At 38.6% G+C, this 13,005-nt stretch overlaps 1 protein-coding gene across 1 annotated transcript in view; it reads left to right on the forward strand.

The window, feature by feature from the left end:
- The window catches only part of slc41a2b (solute carrier family 41 member 2b), a 32,894-nt gene extending 24,949 nt beyond the window's left edge, over nt 1-7,945 (forward strand). The window contains exon 11 of the mRNA XM_075471961.1: nt 6,284-7,945. Within this exon, the coding sequence (XP_075328076.1) occupies nt 6,284-6,469 (186 nt within the window). The 3' untranslated portion in view covers nt 6,470-7,945. The remainder of the gene's footprint in view (nt 1-6,283) is intronic.
- Nucleotides 7,946-13,005: the final 5,060 nt, after the last annotated feature.

Here is a 13,005-nt window from a genome sequence, read left to right on the forward strand (position 1 = left end):
GTTGTGGTACATAGAGGACAGTGTCTTCCTGCTGTGGAAATCCCACATCTATGTCTTTGAACCAACATTACCACACAGGAATGTTGACGGGGCCTCCCAAAGATGAAGTCTCATATTAAATCCACACTTGAGTTCGCTACAATTATTACTAGGGCTGGGCAACGATTAAAGTTTTTAATCTAATTAATCACATGATTTCCCTGATTAATCGCGATTAATCGCATTTGTACGCAAAATCCAAAAATGAATTCAAAAGTAGTGTATAGCTTTTAGCATTTAGTTTTATTTTAAATGTGCTGCCTTATAAATGAAAGTGCCATAACATTTGTTGTGCAAACACACTTTTAACATCAGCATTTTTATGTAGAAGCCTCACTCCACTGTCTGTTTCCTTGAATGACTTGCTGCTATCAGTTGTGTGTTTTGCCTTTAAGTGATATTTTAGACTGGAACTACTACGATGAGAAGGCAATTCAACTTGGCAGTGTTTACAGATGACTTTGGTTCTGTCGACTCCGCCGTCTGGAAGAACTTTAAAATGAAAATGGCCGAGTAAAAGTTCCGTACCCTTCTCCATGTTTGGTGGATCCGCCGATTACTTTCTTTTCCGGTTCCGCAGCAGACAGCAACAGACCTTTACAAAATAAAAGCCTGAAAAAAATGTTTAAAAATAAATAAATAAATAAATAAATAAAACCTGCGTTAATGGGCGATAAAATATTTATCGGCGTTAAATAATTAACGAGTTAACACGATAATAATGAGTTAACTCGTCCAGCCCTAACTATTACCTTCAATGTCACAAAATGCATTCACTTTCAAAAACATATCAAATTTGCCTGAGAGGTTTAATCTCGTGAATGCATATGGATTTGTCATAAAATAATAATAATAAATTGTGAATATGAGTAAGTGCTTTAGAGCAAAAAATATAGAACAAAACATTTGATGGAAAATTCAGTTGTCAGTCGTTGTGTGTCGTGCAAGTAAAAATTGTATTGTGTCATTACATCTTTTTCCTATTTGGTAGTTACAATCCAGTTACAAAGCAAGAATATCCAATTAGATGGCAGATATTTTCAGTTACTTACAGTTCCACCTAAGGTAATGAAGTATTGAGTATTTCCAGTATAAATAGTTCCGCTGAGGCCAAGGGGTTGTTTAATTGTATTTATTGATTCTTCTATCTTCAATTCTAGTCCATAACCAAACTTCTGCTGCAGAACACTTGTAAAAAAAAAAACTTTCAGGCTGGAGGCAAACCAGTCACACACTAAAGTAATATATCCATTAACTTTACCCTGTGGAATACATTTTTTTCTTTGATGGCTACACCTGCAGCACACAAAAGGCCTATGTCTTCGGATTCTGGATCCAGAGGGATTTGTGAAATTTGTATGAATGTGAAAGTGTGTTTAATATGGGTGAATTAACCACAGGCCACTGCATAAAGAAACCACTGGCCAGTACGGGAAAAAAGCAACAATGTAAAAAAAAACGTTTTCTTTTGATTACTTTACTTTTATTTGGTTTTTCTTTCGACAATTTAAAGACCCAAAGCAAAACTTTGGGCATCCTGTATGGTCAGTATTACGTAACACCCTTTATGTCAAGTATCACAACCTGTAATTGCTTTTCATAGTCAGCTTAGTCTTTTCATTTTTTGTAGGGATGTCCCGATCAGGTTTTTTTGCCATTTGATTTTGAGTGATCTGCCGTTACCGAGTCTCGATCCGATACTTCTACAGTACATTGAAAAAATGAAGAACAGCGAAGAAACAGATCCAGGATGTCCTGGATTTTTTATTTTATTCACTTATTTTATCATTTAACACTTATAAACAGAGCACTTCTGTGAGGTAGCTTGAACAAAACAAGTAATCTAGTAATAAACAAATTCTTCACATTGGAGTTTAGTGCAACAATGTCTAATATAAAAACGAGCAGCAGCTCGACTTGAAATACCTGGCAGGCATGTGAACAAATAAGCAAATAAAAGTGCCACAGTGTTGTAAAGTAAGGCCAGTAATGTGCTTTTTGGAACTGCACTCCTAATTCTTACTCTCCTCCTCTGGCTTCAGAGAAGGAAATGTACGTTTTTCTTGATAAAAACCAACATCTCTACCTCGTCAGGTGTGAGCCTGTTGCTGTTCTCATCAAGGATGTTAGCGATGTCCTTGCCACCTCTTGAAATCCCAAGTTTGCATATCTCACAGTTTGCAATCGCAACGTTTTTGTCATCCACTTTAAAATACCTCCACACCGCAGACATTCGCGCCCCCAGCTTGAAGCTGCTGCCGTGTTCTGCTTCGCTTTACGGCAGCAAAGTGACGTCATGCCGCATGCGTTGTTTCTGTGTGTCGTTGAGACGGTCTGACTCTGTACCACCACATAACAGTAAATACTAAGCTGTTATTTTTCCCATTTGTTTTGAAATATTATCGTTCTGATTATCGTTCTGAAACCACATGATCGGCCCCGATTTCCAATCGCGATCGGATTTTTCGGGTTTTTTTCTGGGATTTTTACACCACTTATGAGAAAAGTCTGTGCTCTAACAGATGTTCTTCAGTTTGAAAGAATGTTGTGATAAAGTAAACAGCTGTCTGATACAATTGTAAAGGCCTCGGTATGCTTCTCCGTCGCTATCCGTCAATCCGACTCCGTGGTCACTAAACCTCTCGAAGTTCTCCGTCGGGATGTCGGATACGCAAGGCAATTCACCTCCCGATCAGTAGGCGGCGCTACGTTAGACGACCTAATCTCGTGACGTCTATCGTGAAAGTCGTTTATTGATTGTTCACCTTCCGGCTCCGTTCCACTCCTCACAGTGAACGATGGCGACCGAGAGAGAAAGACTTTTGTTGGAGTTGGAGCTTATTGATATTGAAATGCAAATAATTTTGACCAAATATTGTCCGGCCACACAGTAAACTCTTTAAAAAATGGCGGTGGTATTGTTCTGAGAGGAAGGAGCTAAACCGGAAAAGTGATTCCGGAAATTATGTCGTTAGCCGACCAATCACAACCCTTGCTGTCTCCGCGAGTCTCCGTCGCCTCGACGGATAGGTAGGAATTTTGGCCGACGCACGCAAGCGATGGAGAGGGCTCTCCGTAGACGACCAAAAATCAGGCTTAAGGTGTATAGATTAAAATGGCAACATGGAAGAATTTGATAATGCCGTTCATGTATTTGTTTTTTCCTTTTTTTTTTACCCCTCTTCCTGTCCAGCATTATGGCAGCAGAAGTGTAATCTGAATACCGTTTATGCCAAACACATTTGCTATGCCAAGGGAAGCTTTATGAATGTAAAGCTCCCCTTGATGCTGCATCAACTGGTTATTTATTTATCTATTTTTGTTACAATACTTAACATGTGATAGTGCCGAACCGGACCGGGGCAAAGAGAGAGAAGAAGCGAAGAAGTAAAAAAAAGAACAGAAATATGAAGAGACAAACATAGAAAAAAAAGAAAAATCAGACAACCATCTGCTACACCTGTAAAAACAAAACTGAAGACAATCTACGGCTTTTGTGGGGAATCCAACCTTAGAGGCACCACGAGCACCTGTAGGCAGACAAGCAGAGAACAAACACACAAACAAACAACCAAAAAAGCACAAGCAGCAGCAATCACATACACAACTGTGGATACAGATTACCTTAAACCACAGTATCTGTTTTTTCTATAATATCATGATAATGTCTAATTTAAAGTTAAAGACGCACTAAAAAAACTTTTGGAAGTATCTGAATATTTCTGTAGAATAGGCCTCAACTCATTGTGATATTCCTTACAGCCTCCCAGTGCAGCCAATAAACAGAAAAATGTAGTTCAGTTAGCCAGGGTTCTGCATAATTTGGCATACTGTGGTTACTCATTTTGCACAAGTCCATAGGGATAATAAAAAAAAAAATAACAGGGCATTCCAGATAAGTGTAGAAACGTGAAAACATCACTTAAACCAAGAACATCATAATTTAACAGTGATGCGTTACCCAACAGCATGTCTGAAATCAGAATGGAGCAATGCACAGTAGGCAACATTATTCAGTTCATCATGGCAGAGGAGATGGAAGAACAGCAGTTTGTTAAACAGTGATAAGTATGCCAATGACACATTCGTGTAGATCCTTCCTATGGGACATTTAATAACCAAAACACTGAAGACTTGAGGTCAATACATGGACAGATAATAGTTGTGTTAAAGGCACCTTTCGAAAACATAAACCCCTTTGAAGTTTAGATCTCAAATTCAGAAAAGATTGGTTGTCAGATGTTATCAGTGTTATCTTGTCAGATCAGGAATCCTGGGGGTCTAAGAGAGTTGTTTAATCACTTCTCTATCAGCTGAGGTTTTATTCTTTAAAACCCTCAGCTCTGCTCAGGAGTAGGATACACACACACACACATATACTAAGGCTGCCTTTCGTTAGAATATGTTACTTTAAATGCACAGTGCATTCCCAGTTATATAGCAGGTTTATTTTGTTCCCATCAAGATGTCAATCGACACGAGCACCGCAGTAGAAGGATCAAATAAATTCACCGACGGATTCAAACAGAGTCGAGCTTTCTGTTTTAGCACTGTCTTTTATAGAGGCTGGAGACTGCAGTTTCGACACTGATTTGACTAGAGGCAGTAGATATGTTGAGTTAGAATTTAGTCAATCATCCTTTTTAAGATGGCCTTCTACAGTGACAACCCTTTTTTTTTAATATATTCACTCTTGGGGCTTCATTTCATCATAAAATTCTGAAAACTTTATTTATTTATTTATTTTAGATACACAATTTATGCTATTTGAGGTCATTAGGGGGCTGGAGCCTTTCTCAGCTACCATTTGGTTATGGACCAAGGTACAGGTCGCCTTTCCATCAAAGAGATAAACGGCTGTGCACGCCCAACCTTCTTTTTTTATTTACTTTATTCATATAGCACCTTTCATACATAAAATGTAACACAAAGTGCTGTACAGGTTAAAAAGGTTAAAACAAGCTGGAGGATAAAAACAAGGCAGAATGAAATCGGTATTCAAAGTAGTAGTAAAAAAAAAAAAAAGGAAAAACTTCGTCTTGACTTTATTTTGACTGCTGAGAGGCAATCTCTTAAGACTTAAAGGGATAATCCGGAGTAAAATGCACTTTAGATCAATTTACGGGATGTTGGGAGTACATACGTTGAGTTGACATCAAAATCATGTCATTCGGATGTGTTTTGAGAATTTCGATTTGACCGTTTTTAGCCAAAAGTCGTTAGCCTGGAAGTGAATGGGGCAAATCATATCGCCACTACAAAACGCTATTTTTATACCTCTTCTACAGCTCCAAACAACATAACACTTATGTGGTAGTGAGTAGAGGGTCCCTAAAGCCAAACCGAAGTCTCCCGAGGTCTTCATGTGGTCGGATATAGAGTCCAGAATGAATTTAATCAAGCCAGTATCTTTCCGGAAATGTGTCTGCTGCAGCTGCCGCTACAGACCGTGGTGAAGTTGGTTTTATATTGGATATTCGACAGATATTCACAATAAGGAAATAAGATGTCTTTTTTTTCAAACCAATATCAAACCAACTTCACCACGGTCTGTAGCGGCAGCTGCAGCAGCAACATTTCCGGAAAGGTTGGCTTGATTAAATTCATTCTGGACTCTATATCCGACCACATGAAGACCTCGGGACACTTCGGTTTGGCTTTAGGGACCCTCTACTCACTACTACGTAAGTGTTATGTTGTTTGGAGCTGTAAAAGAGGTATAAAAATAGCGTTTTGTAGTGGCGATATGATTTGCCCCATTCACTTCCAGGCTAACGACTTTTGGCTAAAAACGGTCAAATCGAAATTCTCAAAACACATCTGAATGACATGATTTTGATGTCAACTCAACGTATGTACTCCCAACATCCCGTAAATTGATCTAAAGTGCATTTTACTCCGGATTATCCCTTTAACAAAAATAAGAAGATGATGTTTTCCGTGACAGTAGTAGGTGTCTTCTTAGTTAGTTATACTGTATGTGCCAGAATATTTCTTTGCCCAGACCAGATGTTAATCAAAAATCTAAATCAAAAAGGTACCGTCTTTGTGCTAAGCTAAGCTTGCTGGCTTACCTACAGGCAGTTCTGTTAATTCAACTTTTCTACTTCAAACTTAATCATTTTGAATGAATAACAGGGTTTTCTGCTCCATTAGTGGTTTGCAATTCTTGTATAATTAAGCAGGGTCCCTCCGGTACCTTCTTAAAATCTGCACTCTAAAACCTCCTGTCTTCTTCTTCCAGGTGTTGCTGTTGTTGAGTATAGCCGACTGGATGGTTCACTCGATGTGGCGGAGTGGCAAAGACCCGGACAGTTTTTCAATCCCCTACCTGACTGCTCTGGGTGACCTGTTGGGCACTGCCCTGCTGGCACTAAGCTTCCACTTCCTTTGGCTCATCGGAGACCAGGACAGCGACGTGGGTGACTAAAAAGACATGTTAACAACACGAAAAGCAGTGACCATAGGAATTCTGCCGCTTGGCATACGACTTCTCATGCCCTTAGGCGTTGTGGGAGTGTGAATGCGCTTCTCACTGGCCAGCCTATCCAGCCTATTCCTCAGCTTCACTTACACCGTACTTTATACGACATAAACCAAACGCTGGCTTCAGAAACTATTTTCTGCTTAGGTTTTATTACACAGCAGACATTATACTCGATTTCTTTTTGACTGTTATCCGTAGCAATTCTGATCCACATCATTCGCACCAAAGCACTTGGGTATTATACTTGTTTTTACTGTGTTTTTGAAAGAGATGCAGGAAAACGCCAGTCAACTGCCCGCAATGCTGACGAATTCCCTACTGATGTTAGCAAGGTGGGTCCTACCTGCTAATCAATCATCAGTTGAAGGTCTTCTCTTGAAGAAACGTTGTGTGAGATGTATTTTGGACCCATTATGTCACCAAATTTAGTCCATGCCTTCCTGCTTTTTGTGTAGCTTTGCATCGTTATCAGTGGGACCACAGAGGAATGATGGGGGACAAGAAAGGTCCGGTGATACTTTGTTTCAGATTTCTAAGGGTTCGACATGAATTGTCGCGATGGCATAAAGAGTCCGTTTTTCCTTTTGTGTCTGATTTGATGTTTTGTTGTTTTGTTTTGAGAATTTATGCAAGTCCTTTTTCACATACTTTAGAAACATTCTTTCCAGGTTGCACTTTCCAGTATATACGTTTAAAATATATATATATGGGGGGGGCTCGCTGTTTATGTGAATCAGGACCAACAAGTCTGATCTTCTCGCTGTCTGAATTTGTCTGAAAGGGTCTGAATTTGAGACGATTTATGATTTTGTGCCAAGATTGAGATTAGAAAAGTTGGAATATGGACAAAACGGACGAGGGTTAGAGTGAATAAAATAGATTTTTTTTTTTTCACATTCAGTTAGCCTCACTGCCAACTAAGCAGGACCTTTTTAGGCTGGAAAAAAAAGAAGCCAATTTGGAAGTGGCAAAAACTGCATTTCCTGAAATGACTCATTCTTTTTAGATTCCTTAAAGATTTTTTACAGCCTGGTACAAAAACAGTTTTGTCCTCAAAGCTTAGCTCTGTTTTCCGGATGAATTTTTTTTGTCTTTTTTTTTTTTTTTTTTTTTTTCGTCTCATTCGTTTAAATTGTCTGAAAGGCTTAAAGTTATCGACATGTCATCTCTGGCTCCAGATGCCTATGTGGCCGTATAACAAACTCTTGGCATAAAAACAGTGGTCTACAAACCAAACTTTAAAAATGTATGCAAACATGTCAGTCTGACCAAAATGATGATAAATCAAACTTCTTAAAACTGGACTAACACATCCAAATAATACGGTTTGAGATGAAATCACTCTGCACGTTTTCGCTCAACTAGACTCCAACGGGCTTTGGTGCTCTGTTGATGCTCCAACATTCCTTTTTTTTTCCCCAATAAAGCTGCTTTAATACACATATTTTTCTGTTTCTTATATCAGACGGCAACATGGATCTGAAATTGTGATTGAAAATCAGCTCATTCCAACTAAAAGTCAACTCATGGCTGCTTAAACCATTTACTTGCTGGCCATCTGCGCAAAACCACAATTATCCTTATTTCATAACCTTTAGAAATTTGGCAGAACCTCTTAAATGTTTGTTCCCTGTGTCACTGCGTCAGAAATACTTCCATCGAAAAAAAAAAAAAATTGCTTGTTCCCCCAAGCAATTGAAAGCTTGAACATCCATTCAGACTGGGGCATCTTCTTTTATTTCCAGAATCCACAAAATCATCGTGAAAGAAATGTCCATAACTTTATGGGATTATAGGTAACATATGCCCTTACTACTTAAACAGGAACCAATTTTATTTGTGATAGCATTACATTTGCCGAACACGAGGCCTTATCTCGTTCAAAGTTGGAAGTATATACGGTGATGACGTTCTCATTTAACAAATAAAACAAGGACTAAATATTTGTGCTCTGCGTGTACCTTCGCTATTAAAGGGGCAAGCTGCAATCCACTTACTCTTTTGGCATCATAACATATATTTAGCCAGCGACTATAAACTCTTAACAAGGATTCACCGGCAAATATGAGGGAGTCAACTTTGTTTTAAACTAAGTCGTGATTCTAACATTAGCGCACAGATGAGCGACAATTGTCAAACCTAATCAAATGCTTCATTTCTGCTCGACTTTATTCATTTTTCAATAAAACTGTTTAATTTAAAGGGTTGGGTAAAAGTCCCAGTGAAGGCAGCCCGAATGCTGTTGCTCCTGCACGAAAGACGTGGGAGAATTCTTTCCGACGTGAAAACACAATGCAGCATATTTTGTACGTTTGTACGAGGTTGAACATAGCCAGTGGCTCTCTTCAACTTCAGATTGTGCCTCTTGAGATGCACTAGTTTAACATTAACAGTTCATTTTTTCCCACTCATGCCATTCATGTAATTTTCTTTCTTCTGCATTGCAATACTGTTATAATCTTTTTTTTTTTTGTACCCTTGCAGTTATAAGATTTTTTGTTAAGGTCCATATTAATATGACATATCCACTATTTGAATTGCTAACAGCTGTAAGAGAGTCTTTTGGATTAAATTAATTTTGATGGTGGATCGATTTTTTTTTTTTTTTTTTTTTTTTTTTTTTTAAATTTTGGAATGAAACCTTTATTTGCTTTTCTGGCTCATATTTAAAAAATGTTGAAATAAATGTTACTTATATGAAAAGCTTCTCATCTCTGGTTATTTTTGTTGAAAGTTTGACGACAATGATGGTTTTCTCGAGATAACGAGTTAATTTACCGATGTTTTTCAACGCCACTTTTTCTCCCCAGTCCCGCCCCTGTTTATATGTGTTTTATGTGTTCGCAATTTGTTTGTCTTGTAGAGATAACTTTCATATCGGCCCGCGTCATTTAAGGAGACGGCTGGTGTGTGTGTATTTTTCATCAGTTCAATCTCTCTGTGGCTGGAACTCCAACGACTGCAAAGTTGGTTCTAAAGTAACCGCAGAATCTTTTCACGGCCGCTACTGTACATCCACACGCTGCTAAAACAAACAGAAACTGACACAAGCACAGACATTCATGTCCCTGCGATTACTGGGCCTCTTGTTAAAAAAAAAAAAAAAAACACCCAACAGCTCAGCTTACAAAAATTGTCATCATGTTTCCTTGGAAACAAGAAAAGGCATAAAATCAAATTAAAGAGGAGCGGGGACACTTAGAGACCCCCGTATATGGTCTAAATCCAAGTCCTGACTTGTTTATCAGTTTGATTTCCTTCATAGCTTTGAACATGAAAAGGAACATTCCAACATTTTCTTGCCTTTCAAAGTGAGGTTGTACATGTAGCTAATCCACGCTTTTTTTGTGTGTGTTTATGGATTGTCTTTCTAGCTAACTGATGTGTTCTTCACATGAAGCGTGTTTTCAGAGGTTTGTATCGAATAACAGCAGCACACTGAAAAAAATGAACACTCTCATGCCAGGTGTGCATAAAAGGGAGTCTGTCGACGGGGAAGCTGGTTTCTGAGCATGTGCATTATTTAACAGTGCACCTGTCTGGGAGGATAGAGTAGACTGTTAATTTTAGCAAGCAAGGTTGATCTGTATGAGCCTGCTTAATAAAACATATTACATATTACAAACACATTACAATCACTGACCAAGTTGGTAACCTCGGAGTGTTGATAGACTCAGATCTGACTTTCAGCAGCCACATCAAAGCTGTCACCAAGGCAGCTTTTTACCATCTCAGAAAAGTCAACAGAATTAAAGGTTTCCTCTCCCAAACAGACCAGGAGAAACTCATCCATGCATTCATCTCCAGTAGACTCCATTACCCTAATGCTCTTTTAACTGGACTTCCCAAAAAGAGCATTAAACATCTGCAGCTCATCCAGAACGCTGCTGCTGGAGTTTTAACCCGGACTAAGAGATCTGAACACATCACACCAGTTTTAAAATCTTTATTTTTAGCTACATCTGTGATATGTTCAGAGAATTTAAACCCAGCAGAGCTCTTAGATCCAAGGACTCAGGTCAGCTGGTCCAGTCCAGAGTCCAGACTAAACATGGAGAAGCAGCATTTAGCTGTTATGCTGCGAACAAGTGGAACAAACTGCCAGTGGAGATTAAACTCTCACCAAATGTAGACATTTTTAAATCCAGGTTAAAGACATTTCTTTTCTCATGTGTCTATGCATGAAATCTGCACGCTATCTTTGAACTTATCTAGACTGCTGCTTGTTTTTAAATTCATTTAAATTATTTTATTTGTTTCTCTTTATATTCTTTTATGTATTTTTAATGCTTCTTCCACTCCCTGCTGCAATGCTTTTATTTCATGTGAAGCACAATTCAACAACAAGGTGATTCAAAGTGCTTTACAGATACATTAAAGTAGTAGGGGAAAAAAGCACGATTTAAATGATTTTAAATAAAAAAGAAAGAAATAAGAACAATATAAAATCAGTAGTTAAAATGTGATTAAGTTTTGAAACTCAAGCTTCAAATTTGGAGCTTTATTCAAATGTAGCTGGAAATAGGTGCGTCTTCAACCTGGACTTAAATACACTGAGTGATTCAGCTGATCTGAGGCTTTCTGGGAGTTTGTTCCAGACATGTGGAGCATAGAAGCTGAATGCAGCTCCTCCATGTCTGGTTCTGACTGGGAACTGATAAAAAAAAACGGATCCAGATGACCTGAGGGGTCTGGAAGGTTCATACTGGGTCAGGAGGTCACTGATGTATTCTGGTCCTAGACCATTCAGAGCTTTATAGACCAGCATCAGTACTTTCCTGTCATCAAGTAGTGACCTAAGTGGTACCACAGGGCCAATGAAACCTTAGCCCTCATCCTCCAGGCACACATGAGGCTATTAATGTGGATCCATCAATTAGAGAGGGAGTTTGGGAGGTCTGGCAGTAGTGAGCCGCCTGCTCATGAATCCCTCAGCCTCTCCCTGGGTGCTGCAGAAAACAATAGATGCTTCATGCACAACATAATTGGAAACAGATTTCAGTCAAGCCGAGGTGCTCAGACATGTTGAAACTGCTGATCACATTGAAAAAAAAGGGAGATAAAAATTCAAACCACTGCATCACCGTGGCCTTTATCTCTGTGGTGGTGGATTTCTCATGATAGTCTTCTCTTTGGGTCTCTACCAACACCCCAACTCCCCTTTTGGAGAGTTGATATGAACAATTCTCGTGTACATATGTTTACCAGCTGTTCATATATCTAAAGTCGACAAGATCTGAATTTTGAATGTGTCTTTGCAGGCAAGTTACTACCTATTGTGTAATACCTATTGTTAATTTCAACTTCCACTGATTCCCCAGATAGCATGTAAGGACAGTTTTTAATTTACTGGACCCGCAGTTCTTTATTCTATTTCAATTAGTTCTTATTCAGAAGGGTAATATCCCACTGTGACAAGTGTTGAGTCATTTCTTCGAAAAGCCCAGAGACAGCTGGAATCCAGCCTGGAAATGACAATGTGACCTGTACACGCCCAAAAATAGTGTCTAAATAGTATCTTTTACACAGACAGTCACTGTACTTCAACGAGGGAAGATTAATAGAGCTGTTACAGGGGATGGATGACTCAGCCTGTAGTGGGTGCTCAGTGCTCTTTAAGAGAAAAGTTGGTCAGCTTATCTTTAGTGAAAAGGTTATCAATCTCATTTGGCAGCGAACCCAAACTCGACAACAAGATGAGGCTAACAGCCCTAACCCTCATACCTGATTTAAAACACAGCTTAATTTCTGGAAGCGGACATTTTTTGTCCCCTTTTAAAACAACTTAAAAACATCATGCGTTAATATTTTTTTCCGCTTTTTGCCAATTTGAACTTTTTAGCCCAAATTTTAAGCCTTTAAGTGCCAGTATTTTCAAAATATGGAACGCAAAGTGGAATTATTGAGTAGGGATAATTATGGTCTGGGATATGTCAATGATTAGCAACAACGTTGATTTTTAGGGATCTAAAAATCAGTTTGGGCTAAAAAGTTCGAATTGGCATCTAAAGGGTTAATTTTTTGAAAATGATTGAAACTCAAAGTGGAATAAAAGATTTGTGGAAAAAAATATTAATATATGATGTTTTTAGGTCGTTTTAAAAGGGGACAAAAAATGTCCCTTTTCAGAAATTAAGAAAAAAAAATTCTACACAATGAAAAATTGCATTGTGTATGATGAAATTTGAAAAAATTGTCAAAAATGCACAACTGGACCAAATATGATGAGTATCACTATTTCCAGTGTGAAATTAGAGGAGAAAGTACACCCCAAGTGGACAAAAATGTCCCCTATCGGGGATTAGGGTTAACTACGTTAAGCTGTGAACCTCCTTGCCGGGAAAATTCACAGCTGTATGTGTGCCACCCTGTAAATACCTGAACATAGAAATCCCATATCCACCAAGTAAGGACACATTTTACACGAAGTGACAAAGTTTCCTCTTATCTTCTATAGAAGGCTTCATAATTCAGGGTTA

The sequence above is a fragment of the Odontesthes bonariensis genome, chromosome 8 (genome assembly GCF_027942865.1).
Source record: "Odontesthes bonariensis isolate fOdoBon6 chromosome 8, fOdoBon6.hap1, whole genome shotgun sequence".
NCBI classification, from domain to species: Eukaryota; Metazoa; Chordata; class Actinopteri; order Atheriniformes; family Atherinopsidae; genus Odontesthes; species Odontesthes bonariensis.